At 46.8% G+C, this 26,207-nt stretch overlaps 1 protein-coding gene across 4 annotated transcripts in view; it reads left to right on the top strand.

Moving 5' to 3' along the window:
• Nucleotides 1-26,207, top strand: part of SYMPK (symplekin scaffold protein) — a 1,074,521-nt gene that overhangs the window by 827,126 nt on the left and 221,188 nt on the right. For all 4 annotated transcript variants that reach the window (XM_069644649.1, XM_069644648.1, XM_069644647.1 and 1 more), the window contains exon 23: nt 1,636-1,737. In XM_069644649.1, the coding sequence (XP_069500750.1) occupies nt 1,636-1,737 (102 nt within the window). The remainder of the gene's footprint in view (nt 1-1,635; nt 1,738-26,207) is intronic.

Genomic DNA, 26,207 nt, shown 5'->3' with positions numbered 1-26,207 from the left:
TCACCCTCCTATTTGAAACCCACCACCAGGGTGGGACCTTAATGTGGTGCTAGTCAAGTTCATGGGACCCCCTTTCGAGCCCATGCATAAAAGCAGTCTCAAACACCTGACTTATAAAATGGCCTTCTTAGTAGCTATTACTTCTATAAGAAGGGTCAGTGAAATTCAGGCTCTGTCAGTGCAGGATCCCTTCTTTACTGTCCATAAAGACAAACTGGTTTTACGCACACACCCTAGGTTCTCACCTAAGTTTATATCAAAATTCCATGTAAACCAGTCCATCGAGCTTCCGGCTTTCTTCCAGGACCCTCAAAGCTCCGCTGAGGTGAAACTACACACCCTAGATGTGCGTAGGGCAGTCCTCTACTATGTAAATAAAACCAGACCGCTAAGAAAAACAGATCAACTGTTTGTCTCCGTAGCTACAGGCAGAGAGGGGGATCGCGTCTCTAAAGGTGCCATCTCGAAGTGGATTATTAACTGTATCCAGCTGTGTTTCTCACTCTCTGAAAGAACTCTGCCTTTCACGCCAAGAGCCCACTCTACTAGAGGCATTGGGGCCACTCTGGCTTTTATTGCAAATGTACCCCTTGACACCATTTGCAAAGCAGCTACTTGGAGCTCTATTCACACTTTTACTCAGCATTACTGCATTGACACCCATTCCAAGGCAGATACACAAGTGGGACAAGCGGTTCTAAGACACTTATTTGCTCATGACCCTTCTCACATCCCACCTCCTTCTTCAGGTACTGCTTGCTAATCTATGCACAGCATGTGATCTAAGCATATTCCACAAGCCTCAGAAGGGATACATTACTCACCGTAATCGTATTTCTAATGCTTTTATCTGCTTAGATTCACATGCGACCCACCCTTCCTCCCCTCTGAGAGAAGGCGCATGGTTGCTTGTAGTCTTACCTTTCTATCAACTTGGATTATCTGTACTCGCGCTACTCCTCATGCTACCTCATGTCAGAAAAAATACAACCTGAGGATCCTAGACGCGTGAGGGATCTTGGGTACAGTGGACGTCACACTAGGGATAGTATTACTGGCACGCCCTGTGTCGACGCCCATTTTCGAGTTTCGAAAAACAAACTGTAATACTCCACAGCTTCCACTAGATGTCGGCCTATGCACAGCATGTGAATCTAAGCATATACAAGCATCAGAAATACGATTACGGTGAGTAATGTATCCCATATATATAGTGTGATGGTATTCATTTCCCCCAAGATTTATCTGGGCCTAATTTCATTTAAATAAACCATGTATTTTTACAGTACTTAGTATCAGAGTTTCTTTGGACCATATGTATATTACAATTTCTTTGTACTGATTCTACAGCCCTCTCTCCCTCTTAAGATAAGCCTGGTTGCTCTGTCTACGCTACTGTATGCTCTGGTGGTACAGCCTTATACTAAGAGTGGAGTTCTTGGGCTTCAAAAAAATTAACTAACACCCCCAGACCAGCATGTGCCACTATTATATCTTGAAGTAATTATTTATGGTCACATTCTCAGTTGTTGCTTCCTTATTGCACATCCTCTGCCTCCCTTGTCTTTGTGTGTACTGTAATGTGTGCCTTTGTATTGTTTCTTTCCTTAACATCTGTCCACTTTTCACTTGTAGGGGAAGTGAACACCTCAGTATCACCATTAAACCCAGGGGAGCTGCTGATTGCATTGCACAACATAGACTCAACGAAATGTGATATGAAATCCATCATTAAAGGTAAGCATCATCACTTGGTACCCATTAGAGGAATAGTAATTCAAATTGTACTGTGTACATTTTGGTTAGAAATGTTAGATTTGGTTGGAAAAAAAAGCCCCGAGTTACCACTTTTTTGAAACAACCATCCAGAGCTTCTGCTATAGAAGCATGGTTCACATCACCTGTTACGTTGAAATACCTGGGATATGGTCCTTCTCTCGCAGAACCATAACCATCGGAATATATTTCATTTGAACCAACTTTAGAGGGCATCCGAGATAAAAATGTAATTTGTGATTTTGGAGCAAAGCCACCTTAGTTCATCAACAGTGCTACATGACCAGGTGCTTCTCTCCTCACCACTTAACCCAGAGGGTTTACAATGTCCTCAGACTACAGGTCATCATTGTTTGGCAGTCTGCACTATCGTTTCACAATTTCCAGAGTTTGGATATTTTGTACGTATTTTACTGTTAAGCTGTTATCAAAAGTCTGATTGCTCAGTTAAGGAATTTCATAGCATTCGCATCATACCTGTTAGACATAAATTGTGGTCTTCCCGCAGGCATTAGATCAGAGTGACAGTTGTAACACAGAGAAATGGAAAGTACCTGGATTACCATGATAGTTTCCTACATTTCCATCTGTGAATAACTTTAGTGGGAACTAGTATAATTGGTAGCCCATTTGGTTTATTTCTAAGGCTAGTCACAACACTGTTACTAAAGGGGCTCTCTTGATATATTTGAGTGATTTTTCACCCGACAGACTGCATGTTAGGGCAGAATTTCTTTTTTGGGGTTGTTGCACCCTAACTTTCTTGGTCTCCGTTATCATCTAATATCCCTATCCTAGCTGTTTTCCAGAAATGTTTTTGTCGCCAGGGAGTGCAGCACAGCTCTGCACCGGCCCTGACCGCCAACTCTTTGCCCTGCGCTATACATGAAGCCGGGGTTAGTATATATGTATGGGCTTGCGGATCTGCTGAGGTTCACATGCTTTGCAAAGGTCGACATCTAGTGGTAGCCGTGGAGTTTTTCACATGAGGTTTTCGAAATTTGAAAAGGGACGCCTGTTGGATGTGTTTTGAATATCCCCAGCGTGACCTCTGCTCTACCCATGATCCCTCACGCGTCGAGGTCCTTCAGATTATTTATTTCCTCCATCATGGTTCGATTTTTGTTCTTGCGGAGTCCTGTAGCTATGCTACTTTCTGAGTTAACCATTTATCAGTATTTCAACGGTTACCGCTCGACGAACATCTCGACGGACAACCTACTTTGACTGCTGAACCAGATGATTGTTTCCGGCGACAGGCTTCAGCCTACATCAGGCTTTGGCCTAGCAGCAGTAAGAGTGGGGGGGACCTATTTCTTTTTCACAAAGAATGCATACCTCCATTTCTTACATTTAGTGCTTTTGTCTTGCTGCCCTTAATACCCACCATGGAGCGAACTCCATTTAAATTCTGTCCCAACTGCAACAGAAAAAATCAGTGGAATGACTCAGTGTTTAGCCACTGCCTTCCTCGTGATCATCCAGAGACCCGTTGCGCGTCCTGTAAATCATTTAGGCCTAAACCCCTAAAGGAAAGTCACACTAAGTGGTGGCCAGAAACCGACGCAGGTGTCTTTGAGTCAGTTCCGGAAGGCCAGCACAGCGATGGCTCCGGTTCCGAGCCCTAAGATCTCACAAGGGAACCATCAGGCTCCTGTGCGTCGGTCCCTAGCCCCGACAGGCAGATGCAGTGCCCTGCTATGGGGAGAGACTCTGGCGATAAATACGCACACACACGCATACCCAATCACACAACCCAGACAGTTCTTCAGAGCCATCAACCAAGCGCTGAAAAAGCCTGCTGCAATTCCACAGCCACAGTTAACGCAATACAACAAAAACAGGCGGCAATAGGCATGCGCAAAACCCACTTGACGGGTGATTCAGAGGCATTGAAACATCAGTCGGAAAAGCAAGAGTCAGGTTTTACAGAAAAACGCCATAAAATAATCAGTCTCAAATTTCATACTCCTGCTGGCCCTTAAGGGGTGCATCAGTATGAAGAGGCCCTTTCCCTTTTGTCCCAATCTCTTCCCAAGAAGAAGAGGCCTAGAGAAGACCCTGGGGCAATTATGTTCCTCTTAGCAGAAACACCTAAACTGGGAATTGGACAAAAGAATGCTCTGGGGCATACATAACTAGAATTGCAAACAATACCACACTGCTTGCAAGTTACAATAATACACAATGGAACTCACACCTTGACTGTGCCTGAACCTACTAGATCAGTGTTAGGGAGAATTTTCATTTCTGTGTTAATTCCTTTCAACCTTAGAGACCCCAGCTCTTTTGCTGGATTTAGGGCGTGTGCTTTTTTTTCCCTCCTGGGTGGGACCTTTTTTTCACTCCATGTATTTTTCCTGACTAAGATGTTTGTGTTTTACTGTTTTATGGAGTCTGACAAACTCCATAGGCATCTGCTTTTTGTATGACGACACACAGCACCTTGGGTGCAGTGCCACTAAGAAGTCCCTTGGACTTCTCTTTATGTTTAATTACATTTCCTTGGGTGAACTACCGTTCCCAAGAATAGTACAATGATCCCTGTCTGTCTTGGCTTTTTCTTTGTGGGACCAGCACACACCACCCTATGTGGTGTGCTGGGGGTTACTTGGTAATTCCCAATCCCACTACTCATGTAACATTTTTCGTTACACTAACCTACTTTAAATGGCTGGTGGCAGTGGTTTACTTTTAGTACCAGTGTGCATTTCTACCGCAGACTAAACCCTCAGATGCAGTACAGCACCCATGGGTGACAATTTTTTTCAAACTGGCCCGTCTTCTTTTTTTGCCATTTTCTGTTTTAGTTCTTTCGTGACTTTTACACTGTTGGTTAAAACCGGTCTGAGCCCATTGTAGGTTTTGCATTTGGCAGGCTTCAGCCCTGAAGTCCGCCCAGGCTCCAGTGTGTCTGGAAAGGCAGGAAGTGCGGGAGGGTCCCGAAACTTCCCTGTCCTTTGTCTCTAGGTGTGTCTGAGTGAAACCAGTCATGATTGTCTGGCCGGTCGACTGGCAGTCCTGAAAAGACAGCCACCCTGCTGTGTGATTGACAGCCGAGGCTGTGAATAAATGGGAAATGGCATAAAGAGCGAGGTTTTTGGGACTAGAAGCATAGTCAACCACTGGAGAGGAACATCCGAAGAAGGCAATGTGACGAGACACCAGCAGCACCGTCCTGGACCGCAAAGTGCTCGTTGAAGCCCTGCAGCTGTGCTGACCCCGTTTTCATATCGACTGGGAAGACCTGTACAGGATGCCTTCCTCCCTTGGGCTGGTGCGACCAAGTAGCCTCAAGACCAGCTTCCATTTGGTGCAACTTGCTGTGCCTCACCAGAGCTGCAGAAGCCAATGTCGGGGGTCCTGTGACCATTGACAAGTGCATCGTTTTGCAAAGTCCGAATCTGTCAATCTTCGTGGGCATCCAGGACCCTATCAAAGCAGGGAATCTTGATCCAGAGTCCAGGACCGAGGGAGCAAGCTTCTTCCAACCAGAGTTTTTGTTCTTCATTGACGCAGAGGAAAAGGAGCCAAAACACTGATGTGCTGCTGAAACAAAGGAAATCCATTGCTGGGGAGTCCCTCTCCCGAGTACTGCCGCAGGAGCCTGCCAGGTGTCCTCCCTACCAAGGTCCAGGAACAAGGGTCTGCCCAGCTGTAGCAAGGAGGAATCCAGCTGGAAATTATTTCTTCAAATCACAGGTACTGTGGGGATTGGGGTTTTACACCTTTTAGCCATATGTTGTGCTTCCTGTCTTGTAAAGTACATCTTGGAGTTGATCTCAACTTGCCTGCTGTGGCGTAACAGCTTGTGCTCTCTACAAAGTGGCTCACTTGAGTTACAGTGATTTCTTCTGAACTTACTAACTTTGTCAAGACTTTATCTAAGAAGAAGTGCATCAGAACTATTGACTTTGTCCATTGACTTTGGCTGTCCTGGCTCCTTAAAGGCCTCCTTCTGAACCTACTGGCTTTGGTAGTACGTGTTTCCTCATAGGTTATAATTGTTGACACTATTATTGTTGGGATAAAAGTTTACCTGCCTCCCTTTAGGAGATTTGTAATTGTTTTACAAACTGTGGAAAGTATGTTCTAAATCTTATTCTAACCTTTCCTTCCTTTAAACAACTCAATAACTGAATTGGTAACTGAAATAAGTGCAGTACTGACCTTTACTGAAGTCACTCTGTGTGCTGGAACATGTTAGCATAAGAAAAGTAACTACCAACTTTTATTGTCTTTAAAAAACTGAATCCAAACTTTGATTGAATGTTACTAGTAGATAACGCTTTGTAAAGAATGCTATTTAAACCTTATGTATATTATAAATATTTATTTATATGTAACATAAGGTGTGTAAGTGTTACTTGGCTACTTGTACTTACTGATTTCAGCTGTACAGCTCTACAGTTCACATAACCCCTCTTAAAATAAGCCTGGCTGCTCAGTCACACTACCAACTTGTGTAGTACAGGCCTACATTAAAAGGTGGGTTACCGAATACCAAGAAGATAAGTCTTGTGTAGTCCTCACCAGTTGCACTGCACTTATTCTTAACTAACAATCACACCTTATCGAGAGCTCTACAGAGGGTAAACCGGTGTCACAAAACATACTTAAAATGACTCGGCTGACACTTCAGGGAGAGTCATTGCTGAAGGAACCCTACTTAAACGACACTTGTGGCTCTGTGATTCAGAGTTTAAACCCGAAATTCAAGCATCACTTATCAACATGTCAATTTAAGATGCGTTCCTGTTCTGAAAGGTGGTTGATGATCAACTTGAGACCACTGAAAAGGAACACGAGACATGTAATGGTTTATTGAGAGGCCACATTCAACACAGGGATTTCTTTCCTTCCCCATTTCAGGTGTGACGCAACAAACTGTTTAATGGATTATTTTCTTCAGCCCTACTTCAGACACATATCATTGTTAGGAAAGATTGTATGCAGTACCCTTTGGGAACACTACAACAACCCTGACTACAGGTAATAGGAAACCCAACCTTTGGTATTAGCTTGTACTACACAGTTTTGATAGCGTGTTGAGCAGCCAGGCTTATCTCAAGAGGGGTCAATGTGAGCTGTAGGGGAGTTACACAGAGATTCACAGTGACAAGCATTCAAATAAACTCTTACAAAGAAGGTTTCTTTAATAAACGATTATTAATTTATCAGTCAGAATAAGCCTTCAGAAGGGAGCAATATAATAGTAACACTCAAATATGCTTCACAAACTACACTCAATATTTCTAAATTAGTAAGTACCTCTTGGGATGGCCCACGGACACAACCTACACCCTCAGGTGACTTCAAGAGCTAGGGTGCTGGGGACATTTAATATGTCTTTGAGCTGAAGCACTTCTTTGCAGGTAAGTAAGAAAGGTCTTTGCACAATGTTTTAGAAGTCTTTGAAGAAAAAGAAGAATCAATGTAGGGCCACAAGCCTTTAGACTTGTGAGTAGTAGAAGATGCAAGCAACTCTACAGCAAGAGGTAAGTTCTCAGACTTTTACAGTACCTTTGTATTGAAGAAAAAGTGCAGCAGAGGACTTCTGCTCCTGAGCAGCTCTGCAGATCTCACTGTTCGTGGGCCTCATTCATGGGGACAAGAGGGAGGACTTCTGGGACTCCTGCACTGCAATGGGACGGTCAACGCTCGCAACCAGAAATCTTCAAACAGGTGGCTGTTCAGTGTTTCAGCTCCTTGCGTCTACCGCAAATAGCAACACTGCGGTTCCTGGCTGTCGAGATGGGCTTTCCTTGCTTCTGGGGTCCCACACTCTGAGGGGGCTCAGGCTCGGTCAGTCCTGCTTCCTGGGAGTCCAGAGGATCTTCCTGGAGCTCTTGGCCAGCTTAAAAGCAACGCACACAATCTGGTGTTCCCTTCCGTTGTATTTCGGTTTCCAGCAGCAACTCTGTGGAAAGTCAACCAGCTCAGAGAGAATGACCGGGTGGCTTACTTTGGAGTCGATTGGTCCCACCAACTCAAGTTGAGAAGTCGTCCTTGCAGGGGCTTCTCTGTTGATACAAATTTGGAGTTTCAGCACAGCAGCAGGGCTTCACTGGGCAAACCAACGGTCCAGGAGTTGCAGCAGGCGTTCCTCTTAAAGTTCTTCTTCGGTTCCTTCGTCCAGTGGTTGACTCTGCCTTCCAATCCAAAAGCCTCACATTTTATTCAGTTCTCTCCCATTCATTGCAGCCTAGCTGTCAGTCATCCAGTAATGAGCCAAGAACCTGGCCCGTGTACGGGAAATACATTGGTATTTATTTATATTAAAGTAATAGAAATTAGCACAAAAATGTCAAACACCACTTTATCCTTGGCACAACAATCAACTTCTCTCAGCATAAATTAATCACAAAAGTGAGTTGAATAGAACACAATCACTATTCTGCACTTTCTGCAAATTTCACTTAGATATATAATTACACTGGTCAATAACAAAAGCACTTATCATGTAATGTGCGATTTTCATTTTCCTGCAGGCTTAAAAGGCTAGCGGTAGGATTTCAAGATTGGTACAAATATATAAGGCAATTATGATTTTGCCCACACTTTTAGTTTAAAATGAACACTGGGTGATTTAGCAGTTTTTTCTTTGGTCTGTGTTGGGGAAGTCGGACAGAAAAATTGTAATGGGGAACTTTGGATTCCAGACCCCCTGGCCCCTCCACTGAAAGTCTGTTGGGGAAGCTGGATAAAAAGGTTGGCCTGATTTCAGAAGAAAAACACCCCTCTTCCTTAAAGAAGTCGGGGTCAGCCGGACTACAAGGATTAACCACTTAAATTATAGGCTATAGTTTTCAGCGCACACTGGGAAGTGAGCTTTAATTTTGAATTTTAACAAAATTCACTCCATTAATTATACTTTTAGTTAAATAGGCTAAAGATCTACACAGTTTTACCCCCTGCCCACTATAAAGGGAAAGGATTGAAGGCAAGCAGACTCCCCCACCTTTTGGTTTCCCAGGGCACAGTTCTACTTCCATCGAAAGCCTCTGTTTAAAGTTCAGGAAAGCCAGCTGCATCTCAGGACACTCTGGAAAGATGGGGCAGTGGTCTGGTCACTCCACTCTCAAAGATGGCCTCCCGCTCTCCACCATCGGACCCAGTAAGCTTTGAGGCCTTCCTAGAAATAGACAGCTCCACCCAGATGCACTCCAAGCAATCTCCTCTCGTGTTTCCTTACAGCTGTCAGATGGTAAGTTTCAGCACCCCTCTCTCTCTCTCTCTCTGTCTTGGTCTCTGTGTCTCTCCTCCTATTGCTGTCCCCCTTTTATAGCAGCGACGACGCCACCAATTTAAAATCTTGAGGAGGAACCCTGCAATCATTCCCGCAACTAGGATTGAACAGTTAGGCTTCTCCCAAACCCAGCTTCCACGACAGGATTGTTTTAGGGGTCTGGAGCAACATTTGTATTTGTATTTTATTGAATTTATATAGCCCTTTAATCCAAAGTGCTTTACATGAGAACACACAAAATACATCAAGCATAATATAGAAATTGAATCATAACTTGAAAACAGTGTAAAGAACAATTTACAATAATGCAGAGGTGAGGAGGGAGTATGGAGGGGCAGAGGAGAGAGAGGGAAAGGGAGATGTTAGTGGGGGTAAGATCAGGAGCAAGAGGGAATGTATGAGTGTTAGAGGAAGAGGAGAGAGAAGAGCAGGACTAGAAGAGAGGAGGGAGTGGGGGGAAGGAGGTAGGGCGGGATAGGGAGAGTACTGGTAGGAGGTGAGAAAAGAGGGGGAGGGGGAAGAGCGAGAGGAAATGAAGGGTGTGTCATGATGCCTACCTCCAAGGAGCCAGGTCCGACCCAGCAACCCCAGAGGCAGGCATCATTCCCCCCACGGAAGTGCCAGCGGGCCCAAGCTGGGTCCCTTTGGACACAGTCCTGGCGCCTTAGGCGCCAGGCTCATAAAGCTAGACGTGTTCAAGTGTTTTAATGTGCACTTACCTGATGCAGACCATGCTGCTACATCCAGGCCCTCTTGAGGCCTGAATGGAACTACTTTACCTGTGGGACTACTTTCCACCTGGGTGTGGTTGGGGAAGGATACATACCTGATTGGGGGAAGGATACATACCTGGAACTTCTTCCAAAGCTATTTAAACCGCGCCCGATCAGCAACTCACGCTTCGCGTTGTTCTACTCCTCGCAGCTGGACGCTCACTGTGTTAGCTCCTGCATCTGGACTTCAGCCACGCCTGTCAGCATCCTGGGTCGCCTGCAAAGGGAGATAAGAGAGAATTGGAGAGAAAGAAGACCTTACCAGCTAAAGCTGCATCACGGAGACATCACACCGACGATCCTGAAAGGGAAGACATCATTTTAAAAGCATTTCGCTTCGATCGCTGCAGCGCTGCATTTCACTCACCTTTCCTGGGCGCCTCCATCTTCAGCAGCGATCATCCGGATCCGCACCCACTTCTCAGAGCCTAGAGAGAAAAAGACAAGAAAACAAGGTGAGAGAAGGAAGGGAATAGGAAAGGCTCAGTTTCCTTCTAAGACTTACCTGTTGGGTTATTCCCATTTCATTTCGGGTCCTGCTGCTTCCTGGCATTCCGGACCCCGGCCCCTATGGGGAAAAAAGACAAGGACATTGAATGAGCGAATGCAAAGACATTACCTGAACGCTCATCCAGAACTTACCTGTCATTTACTGGAACTGCACGTTTCACTTCGGGTCGGCGCCATATCTCCGGCATTCCGAACCCCGGCCCCTAAGGGGAAAAAAGACATAAGCTTTAGCGCTTGCTGCAATAAGACAATGAACATTATTATTAAGCTTGAACTTTTGAACTTGCAACAGAACTCTTACAGCGCCTCACCTGAATAGTCAAGCTTATTTTGAACTCCCATCAAACCTCAATCCAGTGAAGTAACTGGGTTTCAACGCGCCCCTGCATCAGAAGCAGGATGGAGAACTCATCCTTCCAGACCCTAAGGGGAATATTCCTGCGAGCCAGAAAAGACCAGAGTAGAGGGGCCGTTTCAGTCCATCTTCAGACTCCTGCGCTTCACCACTGAAGAAGCATCAGCACTCGAAGCCAGACCTGCGCCTCCGTGGGAATCAGGTGAGCGTGACAGAACGCGAAGCCTACCCACAATTTCCCACCCGGGCGCTATGGAGACTTCCGAGACAGATCAGCTGGCCCAGCTTTTGGGGGAATTACGGGCAGAAGTGCACTCAGCCCGCCAGGAGACTAACGCTCTCAAAAGAGAACTGATCCTATCAAAGGAAAGAACAGATGACCTGGCCAAAAGGTTATTGCAGGCCCAGGCAGGGCACACTCCTTTACCTAATTCCGGAGGTACTTCCACATCAATGGGTTTGAATAACCCGGTTCAAATCAATCTACCTGGACACATGCCTTTGGCCCCGCCTGAACGTTTTGCGGGGGATCCCAAGAAATATGCCGCCTTCATGAACCAATGTCGTTTACACTTTCTATGCAGACCCGGGGCCTTCCCTAACGGCCAGATCAAGGTAGCCTTTATACTATCTTACCTCAGTAGCAGTGCTGCCGATTGGTCTATTCCATTGGTAAATCAGGATGATCCCAATCTCCAGGATTTTCAGGGCTTCCAGGCCAGCATGGAAAGATTGTTTGCTCGACACTCTCAAGGACAGGCCCTTGATAACGAACTGCTATCCTTACGACAAGGTAATCAGGATCTCCTGTCCTACGTTGCCACCTTTAATAGACTGGTTGTGGAAACTGGATGGCCAGAAAACAAAAGGATCACATTGGTTCATCGAGGCCTGCGCGGAGAGCTTAAGGATGTTCTAGCTCAGATTGTAAATCTACCCCAGGTCTGCGCAGACTACATAGACTTGGTGGTTCAACTTGATCACAGACTTCAAAATAGAAAAGCAGATCGGTTCAAGTACGAAACCCGAGTACCGATCAAAACCCACGCTAACTCCAAGAGTCCCGACGTATCCGAACCTATGCAAATCGGCGGTGTTAAAGGACCATTAACGCAGAAGGAACGAGAGAGAAGGCGGCAAATGCAACTTTGTCTGTATTGCGGGACTTCCGGTCACTTTCTTCGAAATTGTCCGGTTAAACCACCTAAGAAGGTGGTGCCACTGATAACGATTTATTGACACCTGATTCGGGAAACGACCTAGCCCGACAAGCGTAGGGGTCCGCTTGCCGAGCTTAAAAACAAACTCTTTGACCTCGCATTTTGTCATGCCAATGGTGCTCGTGGACCCAAAACAGCCTCAGCAGTTGCATGCTATAAAAGCGTACATCGACAGTGGAGCTATTGGAAATTACATAGACTGTGAATTGGCTTCTAGGATTAAGCTCCCTCTCTGCCCGAAAGTAACCCAAGATGTCATTACTACAGTAGATGGAACCGAAATAGCCTCAGGGCCTGTAACGCATTCCACTGTTGAAGTGACACTGGTGGGTCAGGATGGACATCGGGAAGCAATTGTGTTTGATGTGATCAAGGCCCCACAATTTCAAGTAATCCTTGGAATTCCTTGGTTAGAAACACATAATCCCAGAATTGACTGGTGAGCAAAGTAGATAAGTTTTCCTGATTGTGAACCAACTTGTTATCCAAGAAATCCAGTTATGGGTCTAGCCTCAGCAACTTCCACCCCTGTACAGCTACCGTCAGAATACCAAGAATTCCAAGACGTTTTTCAGAAGGAACAGGCTAAAACGTTAACTCCCCATCGGTCTTATGATTGCCAAATCGATCTGGTACCCAATGCTCAATTACCTTGTAGTAGGATTTATGCTCTTACGGAACCTGAGAATCTGCGTCAGTATTTAGATCAGTACCTAGCCAATGGTTTTATTTGCCCGTCCAAGTCTCCTGTCTCCTCAGCTCTGTTCTTCGTGCCGAAAAAAGAGGGCGACCTTAGAACATGTATAGACTATCGCGCCCTAAATCAAATAACGATTAAGAATAGTTATCCTCTGCCCCTGATCCCTGAGCTTATCGACCAGGTGAAAGATGCTTGTGTGTACACCAAGTTAGATCTCCGAGGAGCTTATCACCTGGTGCGTATAAAAGAAGGCGACGAATGGAAGACTGCATTCCGCACCAAATTTGGGCTCTTCGAATATCAGGTGGTGCCCTTCGGTTTGTGCAATGCACCTGCCGCCTTTCAGTACTTTATGAATGATGTTCTTCGGGAACTTATCGATGTCTGTGTCATTGTTTATATTGACGACATCCTCGTGTACTCTTCTTCAGAATCCGATCACAAAAAACATGTTAGGGCAGTTCTTGAGAAATTGCGCCAGCACAGACTATTTGCAAAGCTCGAAAAATGCGTTTTTCATACCACAGAAGTTGCGTTTCTCGGATTCATCCTGACACCTCAAGGAGTCCGAATGGACTCGCGAAAGGTGGACGCCATCCTCAAATGGCCATCTCCTAGCTCGGTGAAGGGAGTTCAGAGCATGCTCGGCTTCGCCAATTTCTATCGAAGTTTCATCCCGGAATTTTCCCGAACAGTCCAACCCATCACAGCTCTCCTAAAGAAAAACAGACGCTTTGAATGGACTCTTGAGGCCGAACAAGCCTTTCAGGACCTGAAAACCAAATTCACCTCTGCACCTGTATTGAAGCACCCACACCCAGATCTCCCTTACATTGTGGAAACCGACGCATCCAGTTCGGCCATGGGAGCTGTCCTGTCGCAAAGAGACCCAGAAACTAACCAACTACAGCCTGTGGCCTTTTGGTCCAGGAAATTTTCTCCTCCTGAAATCAACTACGCAATTACCGACAAAGAGTTACTGGCTATTAAATCTGCTTTCAAGGCTTGGCGTCACTACCTTCTCGGGGCAAGACACACCATCACCGTAATTACGGACCACAGAAATTTACAGTATTTAAAGACAGCCAAAGCTCAATCTTCACGACAACTCCGATGGGCTCTATTCTTTGCGGAATTTGATTTTGTAATTACCTATCGCCCTGGCTGCAAGAACGGTAAAGCGGACGCCTTATCCCGGATTGGCATGGAAGAACCCAATTCGAGTTTAGAACCTGTGCCAATCATACCTGAACAAAGAATCTTAGGCCTAACTTCATTGCAAACTATTGAGGACATCCAAACGCAAGTAAAACAACTTCTAGACTCTTCAGCCTTACTGGAATGGAGTCAAAAGGGTCCTCATTACACCGTTAAGGATGATTTACCCTACTTCCAGGAGCGGTTGTTTCTGCCAAGTAAAGAATTGCAAGAACTTGTTATTGCCCATCATCATGAATCATTAATGGAAGGACACCCTGGTATCGCTAAAACGGAGGAAAAAAATCAAACGCCACTTCTGGTGGCCTTCTTGGAGAAAAGACATAAAGTCTTTTGTATTGTCTTGCGGAATTTGTGCCCAAAACAAGGGTCAAAAGAAAAGGCCAGCCGGCCTACTTCAACCCTTGGATATTCCACCGGCACCATGGCACACCTTGTCAATGGACTTTATAACTGACCTGCCTCCTTGTGCTGGTTATAACACTATCCTTGTAATTGTGGATCTATTCTCCAAAATGGCCCACTTCATCCCTTTAAAAGGCTTGCCTTCAGCTTCCACCTTGGCCAAGGAATTTCTGGAGAATATAGTTCGCATACATGGTTTCCCTTCCATATTAGTCTCGGATCGTGGAAGTCAATTTATCTCCCATTTTTGGAAGAAGTGTTGCCAACTAGCACAAATAGATGTGCGGTTATCCACCAGCCCCCATCCCCAGACTGACGGACAAACCGAGAGAACCAATCAGACTCTCGAGCAATATCTTCGGTGCATGTTACACCAATCCGAGTCAAATTGGAAAGACATCCTTTGGATCGCAGAATATGCATACAACAATTCAGTGCATTCTGGAACCGGACAAACTCCTTTTTATACTTTGTATGGTCACCATCCTCGGACCTCTGACCTAGACCCACCTCTGACCCTGGAAATGCCCGCAGTAAATCATCTGCATTCCACAATAACCCGAGCCTTCAAAGAAGCTGCAACTCATTTACAGCAAGCCAAGAAAAAGTATAAAGAAAACGCTGATTTGCACCGAAGTAAAACTCCTCCTTACCAAGTAGGAGACCAGGTATGGCTAGCAACGAAACATTTACCCCTCAAGGGCCCGCGAACCTTCAATCCCAGATTCATAGGACCTTATCCCATCAAGGCTATAATCAATCCCGTGGCCTTTAAACTGGATTTACTGTCTAACATGCGTATTCATCCAGTTTTTCATGCATCACTTTTGAAGCCAGTACAACCAGGGACCCGACTGTCCAAGCCTCCAGACCCAGTTCAAATAGAAGGGGAATTAGAATTTGAAGTTAAAGACATTTTAGACTCCAAGGTGTTAAAGTCAAAACTCTTCTATCTTGTTGACTGGAAGGGATATGGACCTCAGGAGAGATCGTGGGAGCCTAGTAACCATGTTCACGCACCTCGATTAATACAAAGGTTCCACCGGAGATTTCCGAACAAGCCAAAACCCCCGGAGGGAACAACCTTGGGAGGGGCCTTGAGGGGGGGGTACTGTCATGATGCCTACCTCCAAGGAGCCAGGTCCGACCCAGCAACCCCAGAGGCAGGCATCATTCCCCCCCACGGAAGTGCCAGCGGGCCCAAGCTGGGGCCCTTTGGACACAGTCCTGGCGCCTTAGGCGCCAGGCTCATGTTAGACCCCTGTCCTGGCGCCTTAGGCGCCAGGCTCATAAAGCTAGACATGTGTTCAAGTGTTTTAATGTGCACTTACCTGATGCAGACCATGCTGCTATATCCAGGCCCCCTTGAGGCCTGAATGGAACTACTTTACCTGTGGGACTACTTTCCACCTGGGTGTGGTCGGGGAAGGATACATACCTGATCGGTGGAAGGATACATACCTGGAACTTCTTCCAAAGCTATTTAAACCGCGCCCGATCAGCAACTCACGCTTCGCGTTGTTCTGCTCCTCGCAGCTGGACGCTCACCGTGTCAGCTCCTGCAGCTGGACTTCAGCCATGCCTGTCAGCATCCTGGGTCGCCTGCAAAGGGAGATAAGAGAGAATTGGAGAGAAAGAAGACCTTACCAGCTAAAGCTGCATCACGGAGACATCACACCGACGATCCTGAAAGGGAAGACATCATTTTAAAAGCATTTTGCTTCGATCGCTGCAGCGCTGCATTTCACTCACCTTTCCTGGGCACCTCCATCTTCAGCAGCGATCATCCGGATCCGCACCCACTTCTCAGAGCCTAGAGAGAAAAAGACAAGAAAACAAGGTGAGAGAAGGAAGGGAATAGGAAAGGCTCAGTTTCCTTCTAAGACTTACCTGTTGGGTTATTCCCATTTCATTTCGGGTCCTGCCGCTTCCTGGCATTCCGGACCCCGGCCCCTACGGGGAAAAAAGACAAGGACATTGAATGAGCGAATGCAAAGACATTACCTGAACGCTCATCCAGAATTTACCTGTCATTTACTGGAACTGCACGTTTCACTTCGGGTCGGCGCCATATCTCCGGCATTCCGAACCCCGGCCCCTAAGGGGAAAAAAGACATAAGCATTAGCGCTTGCTGCAATAAGGCAATGAACATTATTATTAAGGTTGAACTTTTGAACTTGCAACAGAACTCTTACAGCGCCTCACCTGAATAGTCAAGCTTATTTTGAACTCCCATCAAACCTCAATCCAGTGAAGTAACTGGGTTTCAACGCGCCCCTGCATCAGAAGCAGGATGGAGAACTCATCCTTCCAGACCCTAAGGGGAATATTCCTGCGAGCCAGAAAAGACCAGAGTAGGGGGGCCCTTCCAGTCCATCTTCAGAGTCCTGCGCTTCACCACTGAAGAAGCATCAGCACTCGAAGCCAGACCTGCACCTCCGTGGGAATCAGGTGAGCGTGACAGGGTGTTAGGGAGGTGAGTGGAAAAGATACGATTTGAGAGAAGAGCGAAAGGAAGGGAAGGAAGGGGAAGAGCGGATGTGAAGGGGGAGGAGGTTCCAATGGAAGAGAGCAAGGAGTTGGAAAGAACGGAAGCGGGAGGGGGCACAGAGAGGAGGTGGGGGAGAGAGTAGGAAGAGATTAGCAGAGCGGAGAGTGCGATCAGGGGTATAGAAAGAGAGAAGGGAGGAGTGGTAGGGGGGGGCAAGACCATAGAGGGATTTGAAAACAAGACAGAGGAACTTGAATTTGAGCTGGGAGTGAAAAGAGAGCCAGCCTAAAGAGGTGAGAGAAGGCAGAGGGAGCGGATGGCTGAGTGGTAGATGGATTTGAGTGGGGCGAGGTGAGGAGGGGAGTCCAAAGAGAAGGGAGGAACAATAGAAGTGTCTGGAGAAGATAAGGGAGGTAATTAAAAGTTTAGTAGCATGAAAGGTAAGGAGGGGTCGGATTTTACGGATGTTGTAGAGGTGAAAGCGACAAGACTTGGCAGTACGAGAAATGTGGTGAGATGGAGAGAGGAGAGAGTCAATATGGAGACCAAGATTACGGGCATGTGGAGAGAAGGAGAGCTGGGGGGGGGGGGAATGAAGGCGGGAGGGGAGGGTGGAGGAAGAGTATTGGCAGGGAAGAAGAGGAGTTCAGTTTTATCAGCGTTAAGAGTAAGGAAGTGAGAGGACATCCAGGATTTGATAGCAGAAAGGCAGGAAGATAGTTTATCATGAATGTCGGGAGAGAAAGAGAAGGAGAGGAAAAGCTGGGTATCATCTGCATAGAAATGGTGCGAGATGCCAAAGGAGGAGATGATAGGAGCTAAGAAGGAGGTGTAAAGAGAGAAAAGATAGGGGCCAAGGACAGAACCTTGTGGAAATCCGTGGTTAAGAGGAAGTGTGGGAGAGGAGGAGCCACCCCAGGAGACAGAAAAAGAGCGGTTAGAGAGATAAGAGGAGAGCCAGTTAAGAACGGAGTCCTTGAAGCCAAATGAGGAGAGGGAATTGAGAAGAAGAGGATGGTCGACAGTATCAAAAGCGGCGAAGAGATCAAGGAGAATAAGAATGAATCAGTGTGTTGAGTAATGTGCAGAGAGGAGAGAGTTCAGGACAGAGGTGAGTGCAGTTTCAGTGGAGTGCAGTGGGCGGAAGCCGGATTGGGAATCCGGAAGGAGGGAGTGGTTAGAGATGAAGGAAGAAAGTTGAGAATAGACAATGCGTTTAAGAAGTTTGGAGAGGAAGGGTAGGAGAGAGATGGGCGATAGTTGGAAACAAGAAGGGGGGTTAGCAGAGGGGTTTTTGAGAATAGGGATGATGGTCGCGTGCTTGAAAGGGGTAGGAAAAGTGGACGTTGAGAGGCAGATGTTGAAGAAGGAGGTAAGGTAAGGTATAAGGACGGGGAAGATTTTCGGGATGAGGGGGGTAGGAATGGGGTCAGCGGGAGAAGCACTAGGATGAGTGTTGGTAAGGAGGAGGGTAACATCAGAATTTGTGACGGGAGAGGAGGACATAGAAAAAGTATGGGGAAGGAGGAGGAGAGTAGGAGGGGGAGGAGAGAATAGTTTGACAAAGGTTGAGGACTTTGCTAGAAAAGAAGGAGGCAAGATCAGTAGCAGAGAGGGAAGAGGTGATGGAGGGATCAGGAGTAGGAGGAGAGAGAAGACGGGTTAAAGTTTGAAAATGGGTAAATTGAAACATAGGGCAATTCCCATTTCTAATCGCCATTTGTTCTCCTTTCAAATTTTTGGCAAAAACTAGTTATGTATCACAACTTCATAATTTTACTTGCAATTGCCATTATATACATATTTTCTTATTCAGCTAATCATGGGGAATTAGGTAAACCGCCAACCAGGTCCGTACCATGTAGCACGGCCATGTGGCACATTTCTGCCATTTCCATAGAAAGCATAAGTTATGAATATGTAAGTTATTACCCATATCCCTAATGCTCTTTGTTTGTTTTATTCACTTTTCATGCGCACCAGACCCGTGGGTAACAGGACGCAGCGTTAAGAAGATAAAAGGCTTACAAGGTTACAACATAGAATAATATGCAATCTCCAATAGACGTTTGTCAGCACACACAATTACAAAATATAAATATGAATATACAATTTACAGGGTATAGTTTACCAGGTATGATACCTGTGTGGTATGCCCGATAGGGCGCTGATGGTTACAGATATACAGATACAGGTGAGATATACAGATAGTGTCACCTGGTTGTTACAGCCAGTAGTAGGCGACCGTGGTGGGCGATACAGATGGGTTAAAGGTCAGTGGATGTGAGGTATTGAATTACATTTTTTCTGAAATGGAGGTAGGGTTGATCTACTCTCCCGTCTTGAGGCAGTAGATTCCACGTTTTGGCAGCCTTTACAGGGAAGCTGTTACCACCGATCGTAGTGAGTCTATAGTTAGGTATTATCAGGCAGTTGGAGTTAGAAGCTCTAGTCGGTCTGAAAGAGATTTTCCTGTGGAGTGTGTATCAGGTATCTAGGGGCGGAGTTGTTAAGAGCTTTGTGGGTCAGTTGTATTTTGTTATCAGTGGAGAGCCACTTGTGTTGGCGTCTAATGGAGGAGATGCAAGTTCGTTTATTTATGCCCAATGCTTCTCTTAGAGCATTATTGTGTAGTGTTTGTAGTCTATGAATGATTGTTTTATTGGCTCCTGAATATAATGCATTACAGTAGTCAATTCTGGAGAGTATAAGAGCTCTGGCCAAGATTAAGCAACTGTCATTGGAGAGGAAGGGCTTGCCGGCTCTTATCAACTTACAAGTATAGGCCGTGGTAGAGGCTAAGGATTTTACCTGTTTGTCAAGTGATAGGGTGGAATCAAGGTAGAATCCAAGGGTTTTTACTTCCTTGGAGACTTGGATGATGTTCCCATCTATGTTAAGGGAAGAGAATTCCTGGCCTAGTTTTTTTATGTTGGTGTGGGTACCCAGGATTATGAACTCAGTCTTATCTTTAAGGCAGAGGCCATGAGTGGCCATCCATGCCTGGATGATAAGATGAACCTTATTCACTGATTCCGTGTCCTTGATATGATCCCCAGAAAGCGGGAGGAGGATCTGTGTATCAACTGCATAATTAGTGTAGGTGATACCTAGATAATCCAGATCACTGAACAGGGGCTTGGTGAAAATGTTATATAGGGTTGGGGGGGACGCAGGAACCCTGGGGGACGCCGCATGAAATAGGATCTGCTGCTGCTGATGGAGACAAGACCCTCATAGTTCTTTCACTAAGGAATGACTCAATCCATCTCATGGCCTCAGAGGAGAAATGGGCGGCAGAGTCCAAGTGTCTGCAGAGGACTTTGTGATCCACTAAGTCGAAGGCCGCTGAGAGGTCCAGGAGTAGCAGGAGTACTGTCCTCCCTTTATCTCACAACTCGTCGATTTGGGACTTTAAGTCAATTAGGGCCGTTTCCGTACCATGTAAAGGGCGGAAGCCTGATTCTTTCTCCTAAGAGTTTGTGTGATTCGAGATTCTTTTGAATCTGGTTATAGGCAGCTTTGTCCAGAATCTTGAGTAGAAACGGTACCGTCGTAATGGGATGTTAATTGGTAGGGATGAGGGGATCTAGAGTCTGCTTCTTGAGGAGCGGGAGCACCCAAGACTGTTTAAGGTTGGCAGGGATGGTGCATGAGGCAAAGGAAGCGTTGCTCAGTTTGGTGATAAAGGGAGATACTTCTCTGGCGGCGTCTTTTGTTGTGCAGGGCAGATGTCCCCTTTACAATTAGAAGGTTTGAGCGAGAGGATAATTTTTTCTACTTCCAGGGTGGACATTTTGATTTCGGTGAAGTGGAAAGTATTGTTGTGCTTTACCGGGGGATTATTGGTTTGGGGGGTTTTGACTGGATCCTGAATTTTCAAGGTTTCTTTTTTTACCTGAATTTTATTTTGGAGTGTCATAATTTTGTTTGCTAGGGCGTGTTTGATATCTGTGCACCAAGACTTGCCTTTAGTACAGGTATCTTGTGCAACTGTTGGAAACTCAAGTTCTTTTAATATGGAGAAGAGCTCTTTCATGCTAGAATTAGATTTAGTTATACACTCGTCATATGAGTTGCGTTTTGCCTGGCAGACTTCTTTTTTATATAACGCAGAGAGAGAAGTTAGTTTGTCTTTATTGCATTTGAAGGGCAAAGCCTCCAAGCGGTTTCGCTTTTTCTTTTCAGGATACATAAGTCTCTTAACTGTGGAGTAAACCATTTGTTTAGACAGGCTTTGGGTTTACTGGGTCTAAGTTTGAGAGGTGCCAGTTTATCTAGTGTAGCGAGCATGATCTTATTGAATTCATGTACTAAGGTTCTAGGGTTTAGGTTTTCTGACAGAGCGTTGAGGGTGGGTAGGATAGATGGGATAACTTTCTCTGCGGTAATAAACTTTTTGTTTCTAGTTAAGCATGGTGGCCCTAATACAGGGGCCATAGGAGTAGGTCTGGAGGTGGCTAGGTTGAAGGACACCAGTGAGTGGTCTGTCCAGAGTAAGGGCTTTATGGATGCAATAGTGGCTAAGCAATTGTAGTCTGCTATCCAGTCTATCGTTCTCCCCTTCAAGTGAGTGGGAGAGATAACTTTTTGTGTCTGGCCTAGTGCATTCATCATGTTAGCTACCACTAAGGCATTGTTGTCCGTGGGGACCTGGAAGCCTAGATTGAAGTCCCCGAGTAGAAGTAATTGAGAACATGGTTTGAGAACGCTGGTGAGTAGATTGTGGAGGTCCTCTTCGAAGGCACCTAGGGGACCTGGAGCTCTGTATAGCGAGTGAATGGTAAGTGATTGTGAATTATTTATCTGGAATTTGGCAGATAAGGTTTCACATGATAGAAGCGATTGGGAGGGAACTAATCTAAGGGAGAGGCTTATTTTGGATATAATGGCGATACCACCACCTCTTGCGCCCTCTGTCTTGTCTGACTAACGTCTGGGATGGCTAGCATTACGTCCTGTCCACTTTTTGTCACAAGTCTCTCCCCTTCTCACCTGTTTCTCTTTGCTTGCGACCTTCTTGGATGTGACTTCCTTCTTTCGCACAGTCCAGGATTTATACAGGCCCATGTGCAGGTCTTCAGATTCCAGCGTGAGGATTGCAAGTCCTACGCCAAGTAGCGTTCAAATATCCAGGACCAGGAACCAGGAAGGAAACGGTATCCTAACTCGGAGGCACCGAACGCCGTGAACCGAGCACAGGAGAAATCCAGGAAGATGAGCACGGAATAAGGTAGTACAAGGAAAGGGGACGGAAAAGGGACTCGGAAGGAGGCCCCGAGCGAACTCCGGCAACAGACGTCTGACTACTCAAAGCGGTAGCGTTGAGACGCGCAGAGCTGCGGGGGCGTGACTGTTTTGTAGGAAGTTGAACGTAGCGCGTAAAGGCTGGTAAAATGCGTTTCGTATTCAACGGCCATGTTGGAAGGATCACGGAATTCAGTCCTCTATGGGTCAGGGACCACGTAGTCCAGAACGGGCGTAAACGGCGGTTCATGACAGTATGCCTCCTCTGAAGCCCCGCACCTCCGGGTTTGCCTGGGTGGATAAGAGGATATCTTCGTATCAGCCGGGGGGCATTCATGTTTGAGACGGGTTCCCAGGTGCGCTCACTGTGAGGATATCCCTTCCATTCGACCAAATACTGTAGTTGGCCTCGTCGGTACCAGGAGTCACAAATCCTAGAGACCTCGTATTCAAGTTGGTTATCGACAATCACTGGAGTAGATCTTGGAGTAGTTCGAGTGGACTGTACATATGGTTTTAACAGAGAAGTGTGAAAGACTGGATGAATCCTTTTCCACGACTCTGGTAGTTGGAGTCGAAAGGCCACTGTATAAACAATTTCCTTTATGGAAAAAGGTCCGTAATACCTGGGAGCCAATTTATTTGGTCATAGGTGACGGGGAAGGAGTTTCGAAGATAGCCAAACCTCATCTCCTATTGAATAAGAAGGACCAGGCCTTCTTTTGGTGTCTGCATATTGTTTAACATCTTTTCGGGCCTTTTCCAGGTGTTCCTTTGCTTCTTTGTGTACATTGATCAGTGTTTCAATCCAGGAATCGACCACAGGAACTGGGGTAAGATGTGGGAGAACGGTTGGTAGAACTGAAGGGTGAAATCCTTGGCTATAAAAGAAAGGGCTGGTCTTGATAGCTGAATGATCCAAATTGTTGTAAGCGAATTCGGCCACAGGTATCAAGAGTGACCAATCATCCTGGACTTTGGTGGCTAAGCAGCGAAGATACTGTTCCAGGGTTTGGTTTACTCGTTCTGTAGCTCTATTGGTCTATGGGTGATAGCCCAAGGACAAGGCACGTTGGATCCCCAACATCCAACATAGTTGTTTCCAAAACTGGGATACGTACTGGGGCCCTCTGTCAGAAATGATTTTGGAAGGTAGTCCTTGAAGCCGGAATATGTGTTCTAGAAAAATCCCAGCTAGTTCAGATGAGGATGGTAATTTGTATAGAGGTGTAAAATGAGCCATATGTGTGAACAAGTCAATGGTAACCATTATGGTTGTGTATCCTCTGGAAGAAGGTAATTTCACGATAAAATCTGTGGCAAGGATTTCCCATGGTTTTGTTGGTATTGCTGATTGGTGTAGGAGACCTGCTGGTTTTCTATTATCATTCTTATTCTGATTACAAACTGCACAGGTCTGGACATAGGTTCTTATGTCATCTTTCATCCTTCGCCACCAGAATTGTCTCTGTATAAGACGGAGGGTGTTGGAGATTCCACAGTGTCCTGAATGGAGGGTATCATGGCATAGGTTTGTGAGCTTATGTCTCAGCCCTGGAGTGGGAATGGCTAGCCGTGTATCCTTGAATAGGTATCCATCTTTTATCTTGAGATTCCATCGATTGTCTCTTTTAAGCTCCTTCCAAAGTTCGGAGGACTGAGTTTTGGCTCGAAAATCCTCCAGGAGAGTAACGGCTTGAGCTACGAATATTGTGTTGGGAAACATCTTGGGAAAGATCCGGTCCTCAAGGGGTTCATAATCAGGACGTCTGGATAAGGCATCGGCTATGTTATGTGCTCCAGGAAAGTGATGGATTTGAAATTGATATTGTTCTGTTTCTGCACTCCAGGGATTGTAGGACTTGTAGATTCCGATGGTCCGTACAAACTTGTACCGGGTGTTTGGCTCCCAGAAGCAGATGGCGCCAGTCAGTGAAGGCTTGTCGAATGGCTAGCAACTCCTTCTCCAGGACGGAATAATGAGTTTCACTGGGAGTCAAAGTACGGGAGAGATGGGCAATGGGGTGTTCTATCTTGTCATCAAGTTCTTGTTTCAGAACTGCTCCGATGGCGTAGTTGGATGCATCAGTCTCAACAAAGAAGGGACGGTCTGTGTCGGGTTGAGCCAGGATGGGGGCTTGTGTGAACTCCGACTTCAACCGTGGAAACGCTGAGTCTTGAGCTGAGGACCACTGAAAGGGGGGGGGGTCTTTCTTTAATAGTGTGACAATGGATGTACAATATCAGAAATTGCGGGCATGAATTTTCTGTAAAGTTAGCGAGCCCCAGGAAGGATTAAATTTGTTTCACAGTGCTAGGAACAGGCCAAGATAAGATGGAATCAACCTTGGAAGAATCCATTCCAATACCCTTTGGGCTAAGAACAAATCCAACATAGTGAACAGTTGATACATGCAAAAGGCATCTTTCAGGTTTGGCCAGGAGCTTATGTTCTCGTAAACGCTGTGAAACTGCCTTAACGTCTTCATGTTTCCGAGGTTCCTTGGATTAAATCAGTATGTCGTCTAGGTATACAATAACGAAAAGGAACAACATGTCAGAAAAGACCCGATCCTTGGTTTGGCTTCAGCCATGTAATTCCACATGCAGATACTTCTTCTCTTTGTCTTTTTATCATTCAGGTACTCGGTCCTCAGGCGTCCTGCTCCTCCACGGCGCATGTCGACTTCCACAGGGTTCAGCAGGTGTCCATCCTGCAACAGGCTTTTCCCAACTTCAGACCCCAACACCCTCTGCCTACGTTGCCTTTGCCCAGACCATGGTTGGCAAGCATGTACAGTGCATTGAAGAACATACTAGCCAGGTGGAGTGAGCTCTTCCGAAGTCGCCTCCAGAAGACCTCAAGAACTTTGTGAAACACTGAGCCAGGCCCAAGGAAGGGCTGGTATTTTCCATTGCACCCCGCAAGGGTGACTTCTTTCCAAGGACTCTTCCGCGCGGAAGGGGACCGTTCAGGTCCTGGTACCAGCACATGCACCGAGGCTGCTACAGCTACCAGCCGAGGGATCCTCGGATCCTCCCGGTGGCAGTATTGCGGAACCGGAAGGTTCTTGTACCAGACTGTCATCCGAGGGGCTCTGCCCTAGTACCGGCAATACATCCAAGGGGGTGCCTAAACGCAGCTATACCGACCCCCGTGTCAAGGGTGTCGCACCTAGCGGGCCTAGGCCCGAGGAGCAGGATAAGCCTTGTGATCCACATACAAGAGTCCTGGAGGAGGCTGGGCCCAGCGAGCCGAGCAACAAGTCGCAGGCAGATGGCAGGCAGCTCGACGAGATGGCCGCCCCGCCAGACAGAAGCACCCATCCAACGCCATTCCAGGAGTTCGGCAAAGAACGAGTGTCAAGGTGGGACTAGCCTCAACCAGGTACGTGGCCGACAGCCTATCCTTATGTGCAGGGCAGCTTCCCACTGCATCCATACGGGCTGGGTATGCAGCGGCTCCAGCAGCCTACGGCTACCCAGTCAGTACCCCCTATCCCCCCCCCAGGCCAGTGAAGAGTGGTTCTTCGAGAGGTTCCTCTAGCTCATGAAGTCACCTCGGATGGGTGTTATCCTCAAGGACGCCATCAGGGAAGTCCTCCCTACTATGCTAGCGGCACGACAAGCGCCGGTGCCCCAGTGCAGCCGCTGGCCCGGGCCCCCCCCCCAGCCGACTCCTCAGGCGGTTCCATACCAGCCTCTGCCGCCTCCTCAGCCTCCGGCTGCAGTCCCTGTGCCCCAGCCTCCGGCTCCAGCTACTCATCCACCTCTGCAGGATCCTCTTGATACCCCGGACATGCCATCCTCATCCAGGGCCTTCCACAAATGTCTAGCTGGGCTGGCGGGAATATCTGGGCCTACCCCAGGCCGAGATCGACCAGCTGGCAGAAGGGTTTCTGGCTGAAGTCCTCACGCGTCCCCCCTCTACCAAAACGGGGATTCCTCTGTAGACCGATGTAGTCTCCCTAGCCAAGAAGGGTTGGCGTAAGCCCCACTCGGCCCAGCCGGTCAATCGATGCCTGGACGCTAAGTACAGGCAGATGGAGGGGGATACGCTCTTGCTCTCCTTCCCCAACCATACTCCCCTGTGATTGCTGCAGCATCCCTATACTCCAAGCCTCAGTCGTTCTCAGCCTCCTCCCCTCTGGCTCTACTAGGCAAGGGGGAGAAAAACTTGGAGGCAACTGAAAGAAACTCTATTCCAACGCATCCCTGCATCTTCGTCAGCCCAAAGCTGATGCCATTCTAGCTGCCTGGCG

Source organism: Ambystoma mexicanum, chromosome 2p, assembly GCF_040938575.1.
Source record: "Ambystoma mexicanum isolate Mex_15411 chromosome 2p, UKY_AmexF1_1, whole genome shotgun sequence".
NCBI lineage: Eukaryota > Metazoa > Chordata > Amphibia > Caudata > Ambystomatidae > Ambystoma > Ambystoma mexicanum.
Note: the sequence above shows the minus strand (reverse complement) of the source record. Positions and strands in the feature narration are given on the sequence as shown.